This window comes from Vipera berus, assembly GCF_964194415.1.
Source record: "Vipera berus genome assembly, chromosome: 6".
NCBI classification, from domain to species: domain Eukaryota; kingdom Metazoa; phylum Chordata; class Lepidosauria; order Squamata; family Viperidae; genus Vipera; species Vipera berus.
Genome location: NC_138208.1, coordinates 73,019,809 through 73,041,624, shown reverse-complemented (window position 1 = coordinate 73,041,624; position 21,816 = coordinate 73,019,809). Strand labels below are relative to the sequence as shown.

General features: G+C 41.9%; 1 protein-coding gene across 2 annotated transcripts in view; it reads right to left on the bottom strand.

Moving 5' to 3' along the window:
* The window catches only part of PTN (pleiotrophin), a 110,800-nt gene that overhangs the window by 14,405 nt on the left and 74,579 nt on the right, over positions 1-21,816 (bottom strand). For both annotated transcript variants that reach the window (XM_081332033.1, XM_081332032.1), the window contains 3 exons: positions 18,901-19,010; positions 7,697-7,870; positions 2,703-2,864 (listed from right to left, as the gene is read on the bottom strand). In XM_081332033.1, coding sequence (XP_081188159.1) covers positions 2,703-2,864; positions 7,697-7,870; positions 18,901-19,009 — 445 coding nt within the window. In that variant the 5' untranslated portion in view covers position 19,010. The remainder of the gene's footprint in view (positions 1-2,702; positions 2,865-7,696; positions 7,871-18,900; positions 19,011-21,816) is intronic.

The window sequence follows — 21,816 nt, the reverse complement described above, 5'->3', positions numbered from 1 at the left end:
AAACGACCTGGATGCAAATGAATGATGAATGGATAAATGGATAGATTAATAAATGAAGGATTTTGGTGGGGAATTATTGTGGGGCATTGTTAAATCAGCAAGGGCAGTTGAATAAAAAGTATACTGAACACAGTTAAGATCCTTTTCTAGATCTTATCTTGTGGCAATGAGGGTGGCAAAGCGCACTTACTTCACCACCCTCATTGCGTCCGCAGATAACCGCCCGGCCGCCCTATTTAGAGTGGTCCGCTCCCTTTTAAATCAAGGGACGGGAGAGGACCCCCTACATGGACGAGCTGAGGAATTTAGTAAATATCTGGTGGACAAAATTGCTCAGATTCGGGCTGGTCTGGACTCTGACTGGGCAGTATCTGACGAGAGGAAAACGATGAATTTGGCCGAGAACATTTGGGAAGAGTTTGATCCTGTGACTCCGGATGAAGTGGACAAGATCATGGGGAAACTAAGTGCCGCCACATGTTTGTTGGATCCGTGACCCTCCTGGCTGGTCTATGCATCTCGGGAGGTTACATGAGGCTGGCTCCTAGCAGTTATCAATGCCTCACTGAGTGAAGGGTACTTCCCTGCCGCCTTGAAAGAGGCGGTGGTAAGGCCCCTCCTTAAGAAACCTGCATTGAATCCAGCTATTTTAAACAACTTCCATCCTGTCTCCAACCTTCGCTTTCTTGCGAAGGTCGTTGAGAGCGTGGTGGCACGACAGCTCCCTTTGATCCTGGAGGAAGCTGAGTATCTGGATCCATACCAATCGGGTTTCAGACCCGGGTATAGCACGGAGACGGCATTGGTCGCACTGGTGAATGATCTCTGGCGGTCCTGAGATAGAGGTTATTCCTCTGTCCTGGTCCTATTAGATCTCTCAGCGGCTTTTGATACCATCGACCACGGTATCTTACTGCGTCGTCTTGAGGGGTTGGGAGTGGGAGGCACCGTTCTGCGGTGGTTCTCCTCCTACCCCTTGGGCCGTTCGCAGACGGTGTTAGCAGGGGGGCAGAGGTCAAGCCCTAGGCCCCTTAGTTGTGGAGTGCCTCAGGGATCGGTGCTCTCGCCCCTCCTGTTCAACATCTATATGAAGCCGCTGGGAGAGATCATCCGTGGCTTCAGGATGAAATATCATCAATATGCTGATGATACCCAGCTATTCATCTCCACCCAGAACCAACCCAGTGATGCCCTCGATGTGATGTCCCGTTGCCTGGAAGCGGTACAGATTTGGATGGGAAAGAACAGGCTTCGACTCAACCCGGCCAAGACTGAGTGGCTCTACATACCGTCATCTCGTTTAGTCCAAGAGGTTCCATCTTTGACTATAGGAGGAGAGATGTTACCTCCCATTGATAGAGCACGCAATCTGGGCGTCCTCCTAGATTCACGACTCAGTTTTGAAGATCATATTGGAGTCGTGGCTAGGGGGGCATTTGCCCAGATTCGCCTAATATACCAATTGCGCCCCTTTCTGGACCGAGATGCCCTACGTACAGTCACCCACGCACTCGTTACCTCCCATATAGACTACTGTAATGCTCTCTACATGGGGCTGCCCTTGAAGACCACCCGGAGGCTTCAGCTGGTGCAGAGTGATGGCTGCACGGGTAGTGATGGGAGCACCCCGATACTCCCATATTACACCCCTCCTGCGTGAGCTGCATTGGCTACCGGTTGCCCTCCAGGTGAGATTTAAGGTGCTGGTACTTACCTTTAAAGCCCTACATGGCTTAGGCCCGGGATACTTGCAGGACCATCTGCTGCCGGGAACAAATTCCCATCGCCCAGTACGCTCACACAGAGAAGGCCTCCTCAGGGTACCGTCAGCTAGGCAATGTCGGCTGGCGACCCCCAGGGGGAGGGCCTTCTCTGTGGGAGCGCCAGTCCTATGGAATCAGCTCCCCCCTGAGCTTCGGATGGCCCAAAATCTCCAATCCTTTCGCCGCGGCCTCAAAACACTCCTATTCCACCAGGCTGACCTGGACTGACAGGCATTTTAATTATATTTACAATTTTTAATTTATTTTTAATTTTTAATTTTAATTTATTGCACAGATGATTTTAATTTTATTTTTATCTTAATTTCTGTACTTATTATATGTTTTGTTGTTAGCCGCCCTGAGTCCTTCAGGAGATAGGGCGGGATATAAATCCCATTAATAAATAAATAAATAAATAAATAAATAAATAAATAAATAAATAAATAAATAAATATTTGATTAATGTTTGGGGCTTTTTTATTGTTGAATGTTATAAGAAATTACAGAATAACAGCTGTCCTTTCTAATAATGTTTACTAGTTCTTATTTACTACACTGAAAATTTGGCAAAATACGTGGATGATATGTCAGCTAGATGATCTCTCTCTCTCTCTCTCTCTCTCTCACACACACACACACACACACACACACACGCACACTCACACATGGACACTCTCTAAAAATTCCTTTATTCATTGGACCATCCAAATACTTATCCATGAAAGCATGATATCCTGGATGAAAAGTTGGCTCCATCTAGACCAGAACTGTCTGCTTTGTCTACAGTTTATGGGAGGGTTTTCCTCCATAGTTTATCCTTTGAACAGAAATCTTGGATACTGAAACTCTATTTCCTTGGCAACTGGAGATTTTAAAGGATTACATTTAGGAGCATTGATGGGAAAGCCCCTAATGCAATCATTTTTAAAACGATATTACCTTGAGGTTTGGGTTTGATAAGCTTCCCGCAAGGCTTTGAGATGGTGACGGTCTTCTGGCAGTCCGCATTGTGCAAAGCTCGTTTTAGATTTCCAGTTCGAGTCTTCAGAGCAGTATTTAGATCACATTCTCCCCATGCCTGGAACTGATATTTACATTCCGCTGTGAAAAATAAATGGCCATGTTACTTTTTTTTATTATCAGCAGCTGATAAAAGCAAAGTTCGGCATAATGACAAAGATCCAGACTTTATTCAGAATATTACAGGCAATAAGGCAGATTTTCATGATGGAGACTATAAAACCACTTCCACTGTCACTGTATCATGGACTCAACATTGAATTTGTACAAATGAATTAAGCAGGTTTTCAAACACGCTCCCAAAAGCTACTGGCTCCGGCTCATTAGAAACAGAGGTGTAAACAAGATGGAAATGGAGTGCTCACAAACCCAGGATGCAAATTGCATACTGATGTCACAATCACATCTCTCTGAATGTGTGGTAACAGAATCACAAGATTTACCATAGAGTGAATGCCTTTTGAAAAAAGGGGAGGAGAAAATAATGTGAGAATGATGTACCTTTGCCATGAAGTTCTGTTAATCTTATTGTATTCTGCTAGTCATCCTAGAATTTCCTCAAAATTCTCCTATTTAATTTTATTACAGAATGGTAGTATAGCTTTATACTGCACTAATAAGACTACACTTAGAATACTGCATTCAGTTTTGGTCATCATGATATAAAAAAGATGCTGAGACTCTAGAAAGAGTGCAGAGAAGAGCAGCAAAGGGGACTGGAGGCTAAAGCATAGGATGAACAGTTGTGAAAACTGGGTAAGTCTATCTAACAAAGAGATGGACTAGAGCTGACATAATAGCAGTCTTCCAATATTTGAGGGTTTGCCACAGGGGGGATGTCAACCAATTCTCCAAAACACTTGAGGGCATGACAAGAAGTAATAGATGGAAGATTATCAGACAGAAATCTAACATAGAATTAAGGCGAAATTTTCCGACAGTGAGAAAAATTAATCAGTGGAACAGCTTGCCTCCAGAAATTGTGAGTGCTCCATCACTGGAGGTTTTTCAGAAGAGATTGGACAGCCACTTGTCCCAAATGGTTTAGAGTTTTCTGCTTGAACAAGGAGTTGGATTAAAAGATTTCCAAGGTCCCTTCCAACTCTGTTATTCTATGTTCTGTTAAAATGGACTTTAGACCCATTATAGAATCCAGAAAAAATAGTCCAGAAATGATAAGCAGGGTGAACTAGAAATTCAGGTAAATGAAGGCAGATATGATATTGTTGCCATTACGGAAACATGGTGGGACGAAACCCACAAATGGAACACACAGCTAGAGGGATTTAAATTATTTAAAAAAAATAGACTAAACAAAAGACGAGGTGGAGTTGCTGTATATATAAGAAATAACTTTATCTCTACAGAAATAGAGCACAGCAATGAAGAAAACTGTAAACTTGAATGCATTTGGATCAATATAAAAGGGGGGGGGGAAATGGCATTGCCATAGGTATATACTATAAGCCGCCCAACCAAGCAGAGGAAATAGATGAACTTTGTTCTCTCCCAATCCAAAAGGACTTCTAAGAGTGGCTGAATTATTAGATTCCTGTTTCCTTGGTTTTAACCCATTATGCAGCAGCAATAAAACTAACCACAATAAAAATTGCTGCAAATAAGGGGTATGATGGATCCAACCATAATGTTGTATGTACAATCACAATCACTTAAATATGAGCCAGCAGTGTGCTGCAGCTGCCAAAAAAGCCAACACAGTGCTAGGCTGCATTAACAGAGGGATAGAATCAAGATCACGTGAAGTACTAATACCACTTTACAATGCCGTGGTAAGGCCACACCTAGAATACTGCATCCAGTTTTGGTCACCATGATGTAAAAAAGATGTTGAGAGTCTAGAAAGAGTACAGAGAAGAGCAACAAAGATGATTGGGGGACTGGAGGCTAAACATATAAGGAACGGTGGCTGGAATTGGGTATGTGTAGTTTAACGAAGAGAAGGGTGAGGGGTGACATGGTAGCAGTGTTCCAGTATCTCAGAGGCTGCCACAAAGAAAAGGGAGTCAAGCTATTCCCCAAAGCACCTGAAAGCAGGACAAGAAACAATGGATGGAAACTAACCAAAGAGAGAAGCAACTTAGAACTAAGGAGAAACTTCCTGACAGTTAGAACAATTAACCAGTGGAACAACCTGCCTCCAGAGGTTGTGAATGCTCCAACACTAGAAGTTTTTAAGAGGAGACTGGCCAGCCATTTGTCTGAAATGGTATAGGGTTTCCTGCCTGAGAAGGGGGTTGGACTAGATGACCTCCAAGGTCCCTTCCAACATTATTATTATTATTATTATTATTATTATTATTATTATTATTATTATTATTATTATTATTATTATTATTGTTGTTGTTATCGTTATCGTTATCGTTGTTGTTGTTGTTGTTGTTGTTGTTGTTATTATTATTATTATTATTTTGAGGGCACAATGGCTCAGGGGTTCAAGGCCCAAATGCCACATAACAAGGTGAGCTTCCGTTACCAGCCCCAGCTCTGCCCACCTAATGGTTTGAAAGTATGCAAATGCAAGTAGATAAATAGGCAGCACATCAGAGGGAAGATAACAGTGTTCCATGCACCTCAGCTTATAATCATGCTGGCCAAATGACCATGGAAGTGTCTTTGGACAATGCTGAATCCCTGGGCTAAGAAAAGGAGACGAGTACTGCCCTACAGAGATGGGCATGACTGGATAGGGGAAACCTTTACCTTTACCTTTATCAATTTATTTCACTGTAAGCTAAGTGTGTGAGTGAAGTAAAAAAAGGACATATGGTAGCATCACAGTTCCAATGCCCACATTTTCAGCCACCTTGATGGGGTACCAATTAAAATTCTGCACAAAATACAGGTCATATCATGACCTTCAGACCAAGACTGTGGAGGAAGTTCATACAACCTGCCCCTGTGACTTACAGAGAAGGGTGTGTGGCATAGTTAGAACAAGTATACATTCAGAGGAGTAAAATACATCTTGCCAGATATGCTGAAGAATGTTCCCACATGGAAGGGTATGAAGAACAAAAATCAAGAGTCTGGGGGGGTAGAAGAGGCAAAGCAGCAATTCTTTGAGCCCAGGTAGATGCAAGAGGAAAGAGACATGGAATGGATTTGGGCAATGTTGTTCAGCTGGTGCCCATAAACTCTGGATCAAAGGTTGCTTTCTTGTATTGAAAACTGCAAAACCTGTTATTTTTCTGTGCTTTAATACACATGTTATTAGCCATTTTGGGTGATAAGAAAGTGAAGAAATGAGTTTATGTCTACACCTTTATAGATAGTTCTCAACTTATAACATTTGTTTAGTGACTGAAGGTATTATGGCCCTTGGTGCAGCATCCCTGTGGTTATGTTGATCAAAATTTGGGTCTTGACAACTGACATGTTTTTTATGATGGTTACAGTGTCTCGGGGTCATGTGATCATCTTTTGAGACCTTCTGACAAGCAAAGCAATCTGAGGACCCAGATTGTTGGGGGCAATTAAGCTGACTTTGTAATAATGCCGCTTGGGGTGTGTGTGAAAGCCCTAATAAGCAGGCATATACATAGAATGAAGGCTACTGCTAAGATTGTAAGCCGCCCTGAGTCTTCGGAGAAGGGCGGGATATAAATGGAATTAAAATAAAATAAATAAAAATAAATAAAGTCAATCGGGAAGCCAGATTCACTTAATAGCCATGCTACTCACTAAACAACTGCAGTGCTTCACTTAACAACTATGTCAAGAAAGGTCATAAAATAGGGCAAAATTCACTTAGCAATGTCTTGCTTAGCAACAGAAATTTTGGGCTCAATTATGGTCATAAGTCGGGACTACCTGTATACAACACACACACACACACACACACCATAAAATACTCCAAATAAGCTTTCCTTTTTTCTTTCCTTTCATCTTTCTTGGCAACTTGACGAGAGGAATGCCAGATATATTTCCCTGCCTGATTGAATATACCATATGCTAAATGTTTGGATCAGTCATTAACTACTAACAAAGTCATTAAACAAAATAAGAAGTTTTTAATGTAAATGTGAGACTGAATTAATTATCTACCTTATCTGCCTGCTGGAAATTTCTTTCTGACTGTCTTTCCTTCTTTCCTTCTTTCTGTTTTTCAGTCTTTCTTTTGTTTTTACTTGTTTGTTGATTTCTTTCTTGCTGGCTTTTCTTGCTTGCTTGCTTTTCTTTCTTGCTTGTCTTTCTGTCTTCCTGTTTTTCTCTCTTTCTCTCTTCCTGTCTTCCTGTCTTTCTGTCTTCCTCTCTTTCTCTCTTCCTGTCTTCCTGTCTTCCTGTCTTTCTGTCTTCCTCTCTTTCTCTCTTCCTGTCTTCCTGTCTTTCTGTCTTCCTCTCTTTCTCTCTTCCTGTCTTCCTGTCTTCCTGTCTTTCTCTCTTCCTGTCTTCCTGTCTTTCTGTCTTCCTGTCTTTCTCTCTTTCTCTCTTCCTGTCTTCCTGTCTTTCTCTCTTCCTCTCTTTCTCTCTTTCTCTCTTCCTGTCTTCCTGTCTTTCTCTCTTCCTGTCTTCCTGTCTTTCTGTCTTCCTGTCTTTCTCTCTTTCTCTCTTCCTGCCTTCCTGTTTCTCTGCTTTCCTGCTTTTCTGTCCCTCTCTCTTTCTCTCTTAATCTCCTTCTCTCTTCCTCTCTTCCTGCCTTTCCGTCTTTCCAGGCTGTTGACTGGAATTCTGGAAGATGCTCTTCTAATATATTTCAAATTGAAAAAAGACAGGTTTAAGTAATCTAAATAAATAGATGCCTTAACATTGGTCAAGCTTTAATGCTTGTATTAAATATTTTTTTTAAAAAAAGTTGCTTATTAAAGGGGAAAACTATTTTTAAAGTACAAGTCTTTTAAAAAAATAATAGGTTAGTCTTTAATAGTGATTAATCAAAATCCCGTGGATATTACCTCCAAATTGCTTCTTCCAGTTGCAGGGAATCTTACATCTTTGGGTCTTCATTGTCTGCTTACAATCAATTCCACTCCGGGTGCCCTCACGGGTCCCAAGGCCACAATCTCCACTTGTCGGAACACAGACACTCCATTGCCATTCTCCACAATCAGACTTTTTCACCTTCTTCTCTGAAGAGAGTCATGGGGAAAAAGCAAGAGACAACGATGTTGTATATATTTTTTTAAAAAAAATTAATCTTAAATTATTCTGATCTTAATGTTTAATTTTATTAAATCATACACCAGCCTAGAACCCCTCTCCAAGGGAGATGAGCAGTTGAGAAGTATGAAATATAAATATAAATATTATATAAATATAAATATTAGTGCCCAGGTATGAAAATCAAGTGTTCTTTCTGTAATGGGCTCTGAGAATAATTTTGGAAGATGGAAGAAAGAGACATAGCCTAGACAATGGCCTGACAAGAGATATCTTAGTCTCCAGAAGGAATGCGGATGGAGAAAACATCTCATCAAGAACTCTCCCCAGTTCTCTGGAAACTAAGGACAAGGGAGAGGACCAGTGCTTTCAGACTTGCAAGATCCTGTTATTGTAATCTTACAATAAAGGCAGTGTTGTTGCTCATGGTTTTGGTTTCCTGTATGGACTACTTCAAAAGGCTGACACATTTTTGACATGTTCTAACTAGATATGGACAATTTCCAGGAGTTTGAGGTTCTGTGCAGTACATTGAAAACAACGCACAAAGCTTACTGTAAGTCCTCCATTGGGACTATTTAACGCCCATATCCTCAAAAATGCAAAATGGGAGCTCCAAGTTTTGCCTTTACCTTTTATAAAACCATAAAACAGGACTCTAGAAGGCCATATATCACTCATGGATTGCCCTTTTTATACTTTTTCTAAATATTCAAAATGTGTGCTTATATAAAGAGAACGTGACAAGCTCTAAGAGAAACATAAAATGGGTAAACAATTATTTCACTCAATCTGTAACGTTAATTGGAGAAGTTTTGCAAACAATTTATATAATTGCTTTATATAATGTTAAATGTTATGATAATCACTACAGTATATCTTTGATATGCCTGAGACATCTGATCTACAGGGACATAATGTAACTACTGCCAAATTATTTATTAATGTAACAGGGGGCTCCTTAAATGGCTCCAGTTAACTTATTATAAAACTCTGCATCTTTTTCATACAGAGCAGCTCCCCCCCCCCTAGAATGTCAAGTTGTGACCTTCCTAAGAACTTTGCTGAGTCAGACACTTATGCAGGTGCAGTGCTGTACATGTTTTCCTTGTCATAAACCAATGAGTCCAGGCTGTCAAATTCTACTGCACTTAATTTCTCCATTGCCACTCACAGTGAAACACACCATCAGCATCTTGTCACTTTGGCAAGTCCCTAGATTCTTCATCAAAAAAAGAAAAAGTTAATGGCTTCTCTATATTTTAAAACAAAGCACAAAGCTCTTGACAATGTTATGTCTGTTGAAATCTGTCCCATGGGAAGGGGAAATAGCATGGATGAGCTTGCTCAACAAAACGTAATATTTGTAATAGAGCTGTGAACAAAGAAAGCACAAAATAAATGTCTGTATTCAGACTCTCTGCTTTACTGGCACCTGGTTTTGGCTCTCCCTAGAAAATACTGACACCTGGTTTTTGGCTGTTCCTAGGAAGTTGGGTGATCTTCTCAACCCAGGAGTTACATTTGGTTATTCTAGGAGCTACATGCCTGTGGAGCCAGTGGAAAATGGAAATGGTCTTTGACCAGAACTTTACTTTCCAATGCATCCTATAACAAGTAAATAAAGATTCTTTCCTCACTCCAGCCATCCAGAACTTATGAAGGGAAAATAAAATAAAATGAATCAATGGAAAGGCAAGTAACCATGAAATCAGACCAGACACAGTGATAGAATCCAATCAATCAGACTATTTCATTGCCAAACCAGGATCTTATGATGGCCACTGCACAAGAATGACAGAATGGGTTTATTTATTTATTTATTTATTGTAGTCCATCTTAAAACACAACTTTGGGCAGCTCACGCCAATAATAAAACCACAAACTGTAACATCATAAAAACAAAACTAAAAATCTGTTGCCTCAGTCATCATCTAAAATGACCCAAAAATGGTCCCATCACTCTATCCAAGTGTCAGGAAGGCTAAAGGCTAAAATGGTAGGAGTTGCACCATTAATTTTAACCAATGGATTTGGTTCCACAAGTCTGACCTAAGTTGAACGCTTAGAATTCATACTAGGGATCTATCACATCTTTGAATATCTTTTCTGAATCTAAATAAAAAAAACTAATGAAGGATAATAGCTAGAGCATAAGGGTACCTGGTGATGACCTATAAAGCCCTAAATGGCTTGGGTCCGGGATATCTGAGGGAACACCTGCTGCCAGCATCAAGCTCCCTTCATCCTGTGTGCTCCCACAGGGAGGGTCTTCTCAGGGTACCGCCGGTAAAAGATTGCCGGCGGACAATACCCAGGGGGAGGGCCTTCTCTGTGGGTGTGCCGGCCCTTTGGAACCAGCTGCCTGTAGAGCTTAGGACTGCCCCTGACCTTCGCTCATTCCGCCGGGACCTGAAGACCTGGCTCTTTGAGCTTTCTGGCCTGGACTGAGAGTATTAACTGGGGTTTTAATTGTATTTTAATTGTAATTGGGGTTTTTAGTTCAAGGTTAGTGTAATCATTTTAATTGTTTTTAATTTTTGTAACTTGTATTGTTTTTAAAAACCTTGTGAACCGCCCTGAGTCCTACGGGAGAAGGGTGGTATATAAGTCTAATAAAATAAAAATAAAATAAAAATACCTGCTTGAGTTTATACATATGTGAATAAAAAATCTGATTCTACTGAGATGTAGTTATCTTCATGCACTTGAAGTTAATCCAAAAGCTTCACCCTTTGCAATGTTCAACAGAAGGGTTAGTTAGGGATACGTTTAAGTTTATCCTTATAACCCGTGATGGGATTCAGCAGGTTCACACCACTTCTGCAGAACCAGTAGCTATTTTTTGTTGCCCAGGCCCAGAATGGACTTCTGGAAGTGGCATCTACACAGAGAACCAGTTGTTCACATATTTGAATCGCACCACTGCTTATAACACTATTACTATGGGAATTGCATGGTATGTCAGTTAGCTTCCAGATTCAACTGAAGTTACTAGAAGTTACTTTTAAGGTTCTTTCTTACTCAAGATCTGGATATTTTCATGGCTTTTTTAAAAAAAAATAATTTGCTTGTTGAGAAAAATATGGAAGAGAGGACTTGCTGAGGACCTCTCCTCCTCAGGGGGGAAATATCATCATCAGAAATCTTAACCTCCAGCCTTTCAGTATGGCCTCCCTCTTCTGGAATGACTTGCCTCCAAAATTTAGGCCACCTCCTTCAGTTAAGATGCTGTGTTCTTACCAGAAGGTCGAGACCCAAGTACTGTGTGACAGGGTGAGCTCCCATTCTTGCTCCAGCTCCTGCCAAACCTAATAGTTCAAAAGCATGCAAATGCAAGTAGATAAATAGGTGCCATTTCAGTGGGAAGGTAACAGCATTCCATGAGTCTCGACTTATGGAAGGGTCTTCAGACAATGTTGGCTCCCTCAGCTAGAAAATGGGGATAAGTATCACCTCCTAGAGTTGGACATGACTGAGCAGAGGAAACCTTTACCTTTTTACCTTCTGATTATATTTTTTAAAAAGCTGTAAAAACATGATTCTTAATTTTGGAATGAATAAGATGTCATCCCAAATGAATGGGTATTGAACTGGTTGGTTTTAACTGTATTATTTTTTTTATAAAAATATTTTGTTATCAATATTGTAAGCCAGTCAGGGTCCCAGGAAATGAAGCAGCATAGAATTTGTAGTAATGAATAACAAAAAATACCTGAAAGGGTTTTTGTTGTGTATTTACTCGTTGTTATACAATATGTTATAATAGAAGTAATAGGGCTGAGGTAAAAACCGCGGCAGCTTTGACAGCTGTCAAAGCTGCCGGGCCGAACTGCGCAAGCGCCAACCGACTGACAGCTCAACACGTGCTACCGATGACAGCTCCGAGCTGTCAAACCCTGACGGCCCCGATTGGCGGAAACAAACGGCGCGGGAACGAACTCACTCCTGATTGGCCAGACTGCCGACAGCTGCCAGTATAAATAGATGTCAAGTTCTTATGTTTGTTGCCTGGTTCAGAATAAAGAGTTAAACTGTTAACTCGCTGTCTCGCCTGCTTACCAAAGCACTGGCGACGAGGGTGGGATGCCTGCTTGCCTAAGCTGAAGTCACTACCTAAGGGGAGAAGAGATTTTTTCCCTTAGCCGAGCTGGTCACTTGCTGAAGTCACTCGAAAGCCGAACTTTCCTTAAAGCAAGCAGCGGCACCCACAGTTATAGACAGCATGACGAACCATGGCCACATCCGAGAATTCAATACCCGCCACCCGGAAGGCTGGGAGTCTCATCTGGGCCAGGTAGAAGGATACCTGGTGGTTAAGAAGATTACGGACGACCGGGCCAAGGCAGCCGCCCTCCTCTGGCTCAGCGGGCCCGCCGTATATGATGCCGCTGTAGGAATCTTCACCCCTGAGCCGATCGCCACCATCTCCTACGCCGACCTGACCGAGGGGCTGAGCAAATACTTCATGCCCCTCAAGTCAGAACTCTTCTGGAGAGTAAATTTCGCCCGGAAACTACAGCTTCCTGACGAGCCAGCAAACGACTTCATAACCCGGGTCAGACACGCCGCACGACGGTGTCGGTTCCCGGACCTAGAAGACCGAATCCGGGACCAGATCGTCATAGGGCTCAAAGACGAACGGCTAAGGAAGAAGCTGATCGCCAAGCCAGAAATGTCAATGACCGATGTGGCGAGGGAAGTCATAGCATACGAGGACAGCCACGGTGACAACCGACGTCTACCTGACAGCGGGCCCAGTGGGTCCGTGCACCAGGAGGACGGCGGGTTCAGCGGTCCCGAAGATGACGACGTCTCTATGGACATCGATGCAGTACAGCGCGGTTCGAAAAGATCAAGCTGCAACGCAACTACAGGGGGGGGCCTGCCAACAATCAGAGGGGTGCTAACTTCCAACCTAACAGGGCTAAGTGTGCCAGCTGCGGCGGAAGCCACCCGAGAGCAACGTGCCGGTTCCGCAGTGCCAAATGCCACGGGTGCGGGAAGACAGGTCACCTCAAAGCCGTGTGCCGCAGCCGGAGCCGAGAAAATCTACACGAACTGGAGGTTACAACTGCAGGTATGACCCTACACACACCCAGAGCCAGGCACAGTCCCAGAAACCTAGTGCTTAACGTAAGGGGAAGGGCGGAAAAATATACAGTCCACAGCACTCTTAAGCCCAAAATTAAGGTGGACGTCCTGATTCAGGGAATTCCCTGTGAGATGGAAGTGGACTCTGGGTCCTCCGTCTCACTCATTTCGTGGCAAACTTACAGGGACATTTGTAACCGAAGTAGAATACGGCCCGCCCTTCGACCCACCAAACTCCGCCTAGCTGACTTCCAGAAAACGCCCATTAAACTCCGGGGAAAAGCTTCCGTCCCCGTGGAGTTCAAACAATTTAAAGGATCCCTCCCTATTCTTGTGACCCAAGAAAACAGAATCAGCCTGTTAGGTCTAGACTGGTTTGAGGCACTAGGGATAGCGTTGACAGGTGTCAACGCCATTCAGCTGTCAAAGTTAGAATCCGTCTGCCTTCAATTCGCGGACGTCTTTGACAGCTCGCTAGGAAAGTACACTGGACCGCCCGTATCACTTAAACTAAACCCGAATATAATGCCTATCAGGATCAAGGCAAGAAGAGTTCCCTTCGCCTTGAGGGAGAAAATAGAAGCTGAGCTAGACCGATTAACTACCTTAGGAGTCCTAGAACCAGTTGAAGGGGCGGAGTGGGAGACACCCATAGTGACCCCAGTTAAGCCGAATGGCCAAATTAGATTATGTGCCGATTATAAAGCGACCCTCAACCTCGCACTAAATGCACATGCCTACCCGGTGCCGGCTGTCAAACACATCCTCGCGGCCATTAAGTCAGGTGCCATATTTGCCAAGTTGGACTTGGCGCAGGCGTATTTACAGCTGCCTGTCACCCCTGACACCGCTTTAGCTCAGACAATCGTCACCCACAAGGGAGCTTTTAAAATCAACCGCCTTCAATTCGGCATCTCTGCAGCCCCGGGGATCTTCCAGGAAATCATGGAAAAAACACTTAAAGGGATCCCCGGGGTCTGTCCATATTTCGACGACGTCCTAATTGCAGGGGAATCAGAAATAGACCTAGCTGACAAATTAACAAAGGTGCTCCTTAGGTTCAGGGAGGCTGGTCTCAAACTAAAACGGGACAAATGCTCCATCGGGGTGCCCTCAACAGAGTTCTTAGGGTTTAAAATAGACGCTAAAGGAATTCACCCCACTGAAACAAAAATAAAAGCTATTAAAACAGCACCAACTCCTAAAAATAAACAAGAACTTCAAGCCTTCCTAGGGTTAGTTAACTTTTATCATACCTTCCTGCCTCATAAAGCCTCCATTGCTGAACCTTTACATAGGCTATTAGACAAAGGCAAACCCTGGACTTGGTCATCCGAGCATGATAAAAGTTTTAATCTATTAAAAAACTTACTCTCCAGCAATACAACAGTAGCCCTGTATAACGAACAGCTGCCCTTATGTCTGGCTTGCGATGCCTCCCCCTATGGCATCGGAGCAGTCCTAAGCCACTTAACTAAAGATGGAAAACAGACACCTGTAGCGTTCTATTCCAGAACGCTGTCAAAACCTGAGCGAAATTACGCTCAGATTGACAAGGAGGCGTTAGCTATAGTAGCTAGCATAAAAAAATTTCATGATTACCTATACGGCCGATCCTTTACCATCTTTACTGACCATAAACCCCTGTTGGGACTTTTTACAGTAAATAAACTAACACCACAAATATTATCTCCCCGCATCCTGAGATGGTCTACCTTCCTGTCAGCCTATTCATATAATTTAGAATACAAGCCAGGGAAATCCATGGGCCATGCTGATGGCCTTAGCAGGCTTCCCCAACCGATAGTCGACCCAGACCCAGCACCAGCTGGAAGAATACTGGCTATCTCAGACCTGCCAGAATGCCCATTATCTGTTAAAGACATCTCTGCAGCCACTGCTGCAGACAAAATTTTAGGCAGAATCTTAGGCTTTGTCACGTCTGGCTGGCAATACATACCCCCAGACCCAGAATTCAAACCTTATATTTTAAAGCAAAAAGAATTATCCACCCATCAGGGATGTCTCTTATGGGGCAGCAGGGTAATCATACCCGACAAACACAGACTCAAGGTATTAGAGAGCCTCCACGAAGGGCACCCTGGGACCGTCAAAATGAAGGCTCTAGCCAGGAGCTATGTCTGGTGGCCAGGATTGGATAAGCAGATTGAAACACATGTAGCCGGCTGCTATTCCTGCCAACTTGTTAGAGCCGCCCAGCCTCATGCTCCCATACACAGATGGGAAACTACAAAGACACCCTGGTCTCGTATCCACATAGATTATGCAGGTCCATTCCAGGGACAGTCATTCTTAATAGTCGTGGATAGCTATTTGAAATGGCTAGAGGTGGTACCAGTCACTAGCACAACTTCATCTGCCACAATACAAGTTTTAAGAGGGTTATTCGCAACACATGGGCTTCCAGATGTTATAGTTTCCGATAACGGCCCCCAATTTACCTCCTACGAATTCCAGAATTTCACAACGGCGAACTCTATTAGACACACCACCACGGCTCCCTTTCACCCATCGTCGAACGGCTTGGCAGAGGTGATGGTGAAATCAACCAAAGAGGCACTGCGGAAAATTATCTCCGGGAATTGGCACCGAAGACTGGCTCAATTCCTTTTATCCCAACACACCACCCCATGCACAACTACTGGGAAGTCCCCAGCGGAGCTCCGCTGGGGCAAAAGATTAACTACCAGACTAGACCGTCTACATCCTGACAGATCCTCTCCAGACCCAGAACCACCCCTGCAACATAGAGCTCTTAACACAGGGCAAGCTGTCTGGGCGAGGAATTACGGGGGGGGGCAACAAATGGACACAGGGGGTGGTCATTGAACAAACGGGCCCCCTATCATACATCATAGACATTGGACATAATATCCATATCCGCAGACACATCGACCAACTTCGGCGTCGCAGTCCACAAAACACGGGGGAAAGGGGTAACGACGAAATGCTGACAGAAGCACCGCCGCAGAGTCCTGCACGCCAAAACTCCCCCGATCGGAGCATACCTCTTCAACACCCCGCCCCTAGTGATGCGGAACCTTCGGAGCCAGGCCCCCTGACCCCTCAGCCAGAAGCCCCTGGGGAAAGGGAACAATCAACCGAGACAACCCCCCGACGCTCCGAAAGAATAAAAAGACCTCCCACCTACCTAAAAGACTTCGAATGGGGATACCCGAAAAAGAAACAGTTGGGGAAACATCAACTCAATCAGGGGGAGGGGTAAGGGGTGTTGTGTATTTACTCGTTGTTATACAATATGTTATAATAGAAGTAATAGGGCTGAGGTAAAAACCGCGGCAGCTTTGACAGCTGTCAAAGCTGCCGGGCCGAACTGCGCAAGCGCCAACCGACTGACAGCTCAACACGCGCTACCGATGACAGCTCTGAGCTGTCAAACCCTGACGGCCCCGATTGGCGGAAACAAACGGCGCGGGAACGAACTCACTCCTGATTGGCCAGACTGCCGACAGCTGCCAGTATAAATAGATGTCAAGTTCTTATGTTTGTTGCCTGGTTCAGAATAAAGAGTTAAACTGTTAACTCGCTGTCTCGCCTGCTTACCAAAGCAGTTTTTTAAAAAATGGTACATCAATTTGTTGTTTATGGCACAATGACATTTAACTTGTGGGAAGCTTTGGATATATTTATGCTGGGAAGATAAAGTGCAAGCTGCCTTCGAGTATCTGAAAGTCTTGTCTTGTAAGAGATGGAGCAGAATTGTTTGGAGTTATTCCAGCACAAGACACAATGTGTTTCAATTACAAAAAGTAGGTTTGGTTGGTCCTGAGGAAAAAGAAATCTTCAAAGAGTAAAAGTTGTCAATAACAACAACAACTTGCCTCAGGTGGTAGAGTAATTTTTTTTTGCTGGTAGTGAGGCTGTGGAATTCTGGGAGTTGAATTCCAGACACTTCAAAATTGCCAAACACTAGTATGATAGCCCCCAGTTATCATTTGCCTGATTACAAGTGAGGAACTTAATCTATCTTCCTTTATTCCTGATTTTCAATATTCAGCAACCTCAACAGCATCTGGGGACTACAGATTGATCAGACCTGAATGAATTAATACAATCAATGCCCTCAGAGAGTCGTGCAATAGATCCATTCAGCTGCTGCTGATTTTCAATAAGTTTAAATTCAGCGGCATTATTTTAAGATAAGATAACATAATGGAATGGGAAAATCAGCTTTTTTTAAAAAAATGTGGATTAAGAAAAATGTGGTTTAATATCCTGGCTTTCTTTCCTGATCGAACTCCTATTTCTCCTTGCCTGCTTTATCCGTGGTCAGGATGTGGGCACATCCTTTTTTTACACTGAAGCTGCCTTAGTTTGTAAAAAAAAAGTATTTTAAAAGGGATTCCAGAGTGTCAGCAACTAATATCACAGATAGAAAATTATACAATTCCTCATCTTGCAGCGTATTCTATATATAACATTTAACTATTCTTAGAGACATCTTTGTTGTCTGTGCTAAATCAAACGATAGAATCTTTTGGGAGACATTTTGATTGAAAGACTGATTTTAAGTCTCTTGTAACCTACAGTGAACAACCTACAGTAGACATGTATCGACAGTGGATAAAAACTGTAAATCAGTTTGGCACACATCTTCCATATGAATTGTTTTAATGTTTCTGAGTTCTTGATATGGAATCTACAGTAATTGCATTGGTTTCCCTCTTTAGACCTAATTGGGCTTATGTTATGAGCAACAGTAAACTGAAATGGCTAATAGCATTGAAAGTCACCTACTTATTCTGGTTATTTATAAATTCTGCATGTAAATTTATCTTATTTTGTCTTTATTCTCTAAATTATCAGTATTACCATTGTTGCAGTTAAAATAGCTATCATGTAACTAGCAATGTGAGTCACAATGTCAAAAAACGTAATGTGTCCACTCCTCCTACAAAGGCAGGAATAGTATGAGGTTACCCACCCCATTAATTATACTGGAGTTGGCAGTGTGACTTCTACGGGCACTTTGTCACCCACAAAAACTCCCAAATTAAAACAAGAGGCTGAAGGAATATGAAATAATGGTATCTATTGAGATTCAGCATTGTTATGGGCAAGCTTCCAATATTTGAGGGACTGTCACAGAGAAGAGGGGGTAAACCTATTCTCCAAAGTACCTGAGGACAGGATGAGTAGTAACAGAAACCTATCAAGGAGAGATCCAAACTAAATTTCCTTACAGTGAGAACAAATAACCAGTGGAATAGCTTTCTTCCAGAAGTTGTGGATGTGCCATCACTAGAGGTTTGTAAGAAAAGATTGGGCAGCCATCTGTCTGGAATGGTATAGGATCCCCTACTTGGGCAGAGGGTTGGACTAGAAGACCTCCAAGATCCCTTCCATCTGTGTTATTCTGTATTCTGTAAGAACCCCCAAATCTGCTGAGAGTTCAGGCAAACCTCTGATATCTCACAAGATTTGGTATCGATTCTTGAATTAAATCCTTTTTTGGATTTTGCAATCTCTATTAGATTGGTTCAGCCAAAAGCTACAGAGGGCACATTCATGGCCTGGCTGGGAAAGCATGGTAATGGAGCCAATTCGCTTTCATTCTGTGAAAATAGATTCCACAATTTAATTGATAGAAGTGAAGTGGCACGAGAAACCAATTTGTGGTTTTGCTAAGGGGATACTTTCCTTAAAAACTAAGGACCTGGTTCCCTGCTTTGAAGCTCCTCTCATCTCTATTAAAGGTACCAGTGACATGCATAAAAAAGAGACTTAAGCCCAGCATTGTGCAGCATTTTTTCACTTAGCTGAAATAGAGCACTTTAATACCAACCATCAGTAAACCAAAGATGGAAGAAGAAATTACAGCATGCCACCCCCTCTCTAAATGCCTATAATTATTTGCACTTACCTATTTTTTCTTTTTTGCCAGCCTCAGTAGTACCCACAGCTGCCAGCAGGAAAATAAATGTAAAGATGAGAACTGCAAATATCTGACACTGTTCTTTCTGTTTCTGCATTCTGGAAATTAATGAGGAAAAAAATTAAGTTAACATCAGATGTCAGTAAATAGGTAAGGACAGCTCTGAAGTGAGAAGAAGAGCAATCTTTGGCATCCAGAATGCACTGAGAATGGATCAAAAGAGTCTAATGCACATTTGTAGCAGATTAGAGGATGAGCTCATTAAGACAAGAGCCCCCCAGCCATATGGAAAGGCAAAGGTTGTCCTCATTAGCAATTGTGATATTCAACAGATACTGTAACTTACTGCTTAAGCATAATTTATGACATGAAACTCATCTACACCTGTAATGTTATTTGTTAACAATGTTGTGCTATCACTTTAATTTCTGCTGGATATGTAGCATAATAAACATTTCACAGAATATATTTTCACATCAGTGTAAGTGCTAAATTGGCACACACACTTTGCTTATCAACTAATTCCCCTTGCTCCCAAACCTAAATGCCAAACCTAAGAGTATTTAATACTAGTTCTTCTCTTCTTTTCTCTATTAATTTTCTGCACTGTTTATTTTGACTTAGTCTTCACTGCGCTTGTTTTCAAACTGATAGATTTTGCTGAACTACACAGTTGTTGTTAAGGGTGTCTATGACATCATATTGCCAAATATGGAAACTGGAGCCCTCAGAGGAATCACACTGTTATCTCAAACATCAGGCATACAGTGCAATTTTATATATGTATAGCAGGATGTAATCCCAGAGTTCATTAGGGTTTAACGTCAAGTATGTAGAATAGAATAGAATGGAATGGAATAGAATAGAATAGAATAGAATAGAATAGAATAGAATAGAATAGAATAGAATAGAATAGAATAGAATAGAATAGAATAGAATAGAATAGAATAGAATAGAATAGAATAGAACATTGGAGGTCTTCTAATCCAGCCCCCTGCTCAAGCAGGTGAACCTATACCATCTCAGACAAGTGACTGTCTAGTGTCTTCTTAAAAATCTCCAGTGTTGGCTTCCGGTTCACGTGCGTGGCGCTTCCGGATGTTCAGGAATAGTCTGTTTCCTGCCGTCTGTTTCTTTCTTTTTTGGAGGACCCTGAAAAGGGTCAAAAATCGCCCTGGAGGGGCGATTACCAAGAGGAGGACTTTCCAGCAATTGCAGAAGGGTGGCAGCCCTCCGCTGGAATCTGAGATCATCTCCTTTGGCCCGAAGAAGAGACCGGCCATAAAGATGGCTGATCATTAAGCCGCTCTCTGCCGAAAGCCAAAAGCACTACCTAGCACTAAGAAGCAATCTGGAGGACCTGGGTAAGCTTTTACCTTTCTTATTCCCTTAACCATCTTCCTGTGGGACTTTCCTCAAAATCTCTTTCCCCATTTTTTGAGAAAACAGTGAATATCTACTTTGGGAACAAATCTTAAAAGCCTCAAAGCTACAAAATAATTTTAATTAATTCAGCAAAGAAATTAAGCAATTTCATCTGTAGTTACTAAAAAGCTTCTATTTGTTGCTGGGAATCCACTATCCTATCTTTTCTCTAAGCTGTGAATTAAGGAAAAAAAATTGGACTAATCCTACAAAGGTTCTATATTAATTTGGAAAAAGAAAAGAAAATTCTTACATAGCATCTTATATGTTATTGATGACATCTTGTGGCGAAACCTGGTACAGCAAGTAAATTTCCTTTTTTTGTTGTGAGAGCTGACTGAATAACAGAGCTGTCCTTGACACTAAGATAAGGGTGGGAACACCTGGCACTGAATACAACTCTTCAGGAGGTGGAAAATCTTTGACTATTATTAAAACAGCCTCCATGGAAGATTTAACTGCAAACGACAATGAAATGGATGAATACATCCCACCACTTGATTATAAACTGATACTGGAAAAACTGAATTATCAAAGCAGAAATGCAATGGTTACAAAGGGGACATCTTCCTTGCAAAACTGACATTTGGATACGTTCCCTGGATTCAAATAAGGGGTATAGGAAGAAAGGAAGATACATTTGAGATTTTAAAGATGCCAAGAGGGAAGCATGATTGGCTCAAAAGGAAGGCAAGAGTTAGTATTTTAATAATTGATGTACGGTCAACATGACTTGTAGAGTATTCAGTGGTTACTTTTGAACCATAGTATAAAATCTAGAAATTTATATATAAAAGATAGTATTTTAATAATTGTTGAATGGTTAAGGCAAAAATATATTTCTAATAACTGGTGATTTGTTAAGATGAAAATTAGACTTTAATGGTAAAACATAAGAATGCTTTGTAATGAACAATATACGTTTTGTAGACAAAATAATTATTTTTATAGTGAATTGTGGGTTACCCAAAAATTAAGTTTTTTCCTATATACTATAAGCAATTCTAGAATATCCTGTTGCAATTAGATAAAATTTAAAAACAGGATATTTATATGTATTACTGAACATATATTTTAAGTTTTGTTGACTGACTAGGTTACAACTTGAAGTGTACTAACTTGCCTATTTTGACTATGTAATAACTAAGGGAATTAGAGAGGGCATCTCTATTGATGTAACCTGAACTATTTATAACTGGTTATTTCTTATTTTAACCACCCAACCACCATATTGTTTCACAAATACATGTATATGTAAATATTAAAAAATCAATAAAGCTTGTATAAAAAAAATCTCCAGTGTTGGTCCGCCCACGATTTCTGAAGGCAAGCTATTCCACTGGTTAATTGTCCTCACTGTCAGGAAGTTTTTCCTTAATTCCAGGTTGCTTCTCTCTTTGATCAGTTTCCAACCATTGTTTCTCATCCTTCCCTCTGGTGCTCTGGTGAATAATGTGGCCCCCTATTGTTTGTGGCAGC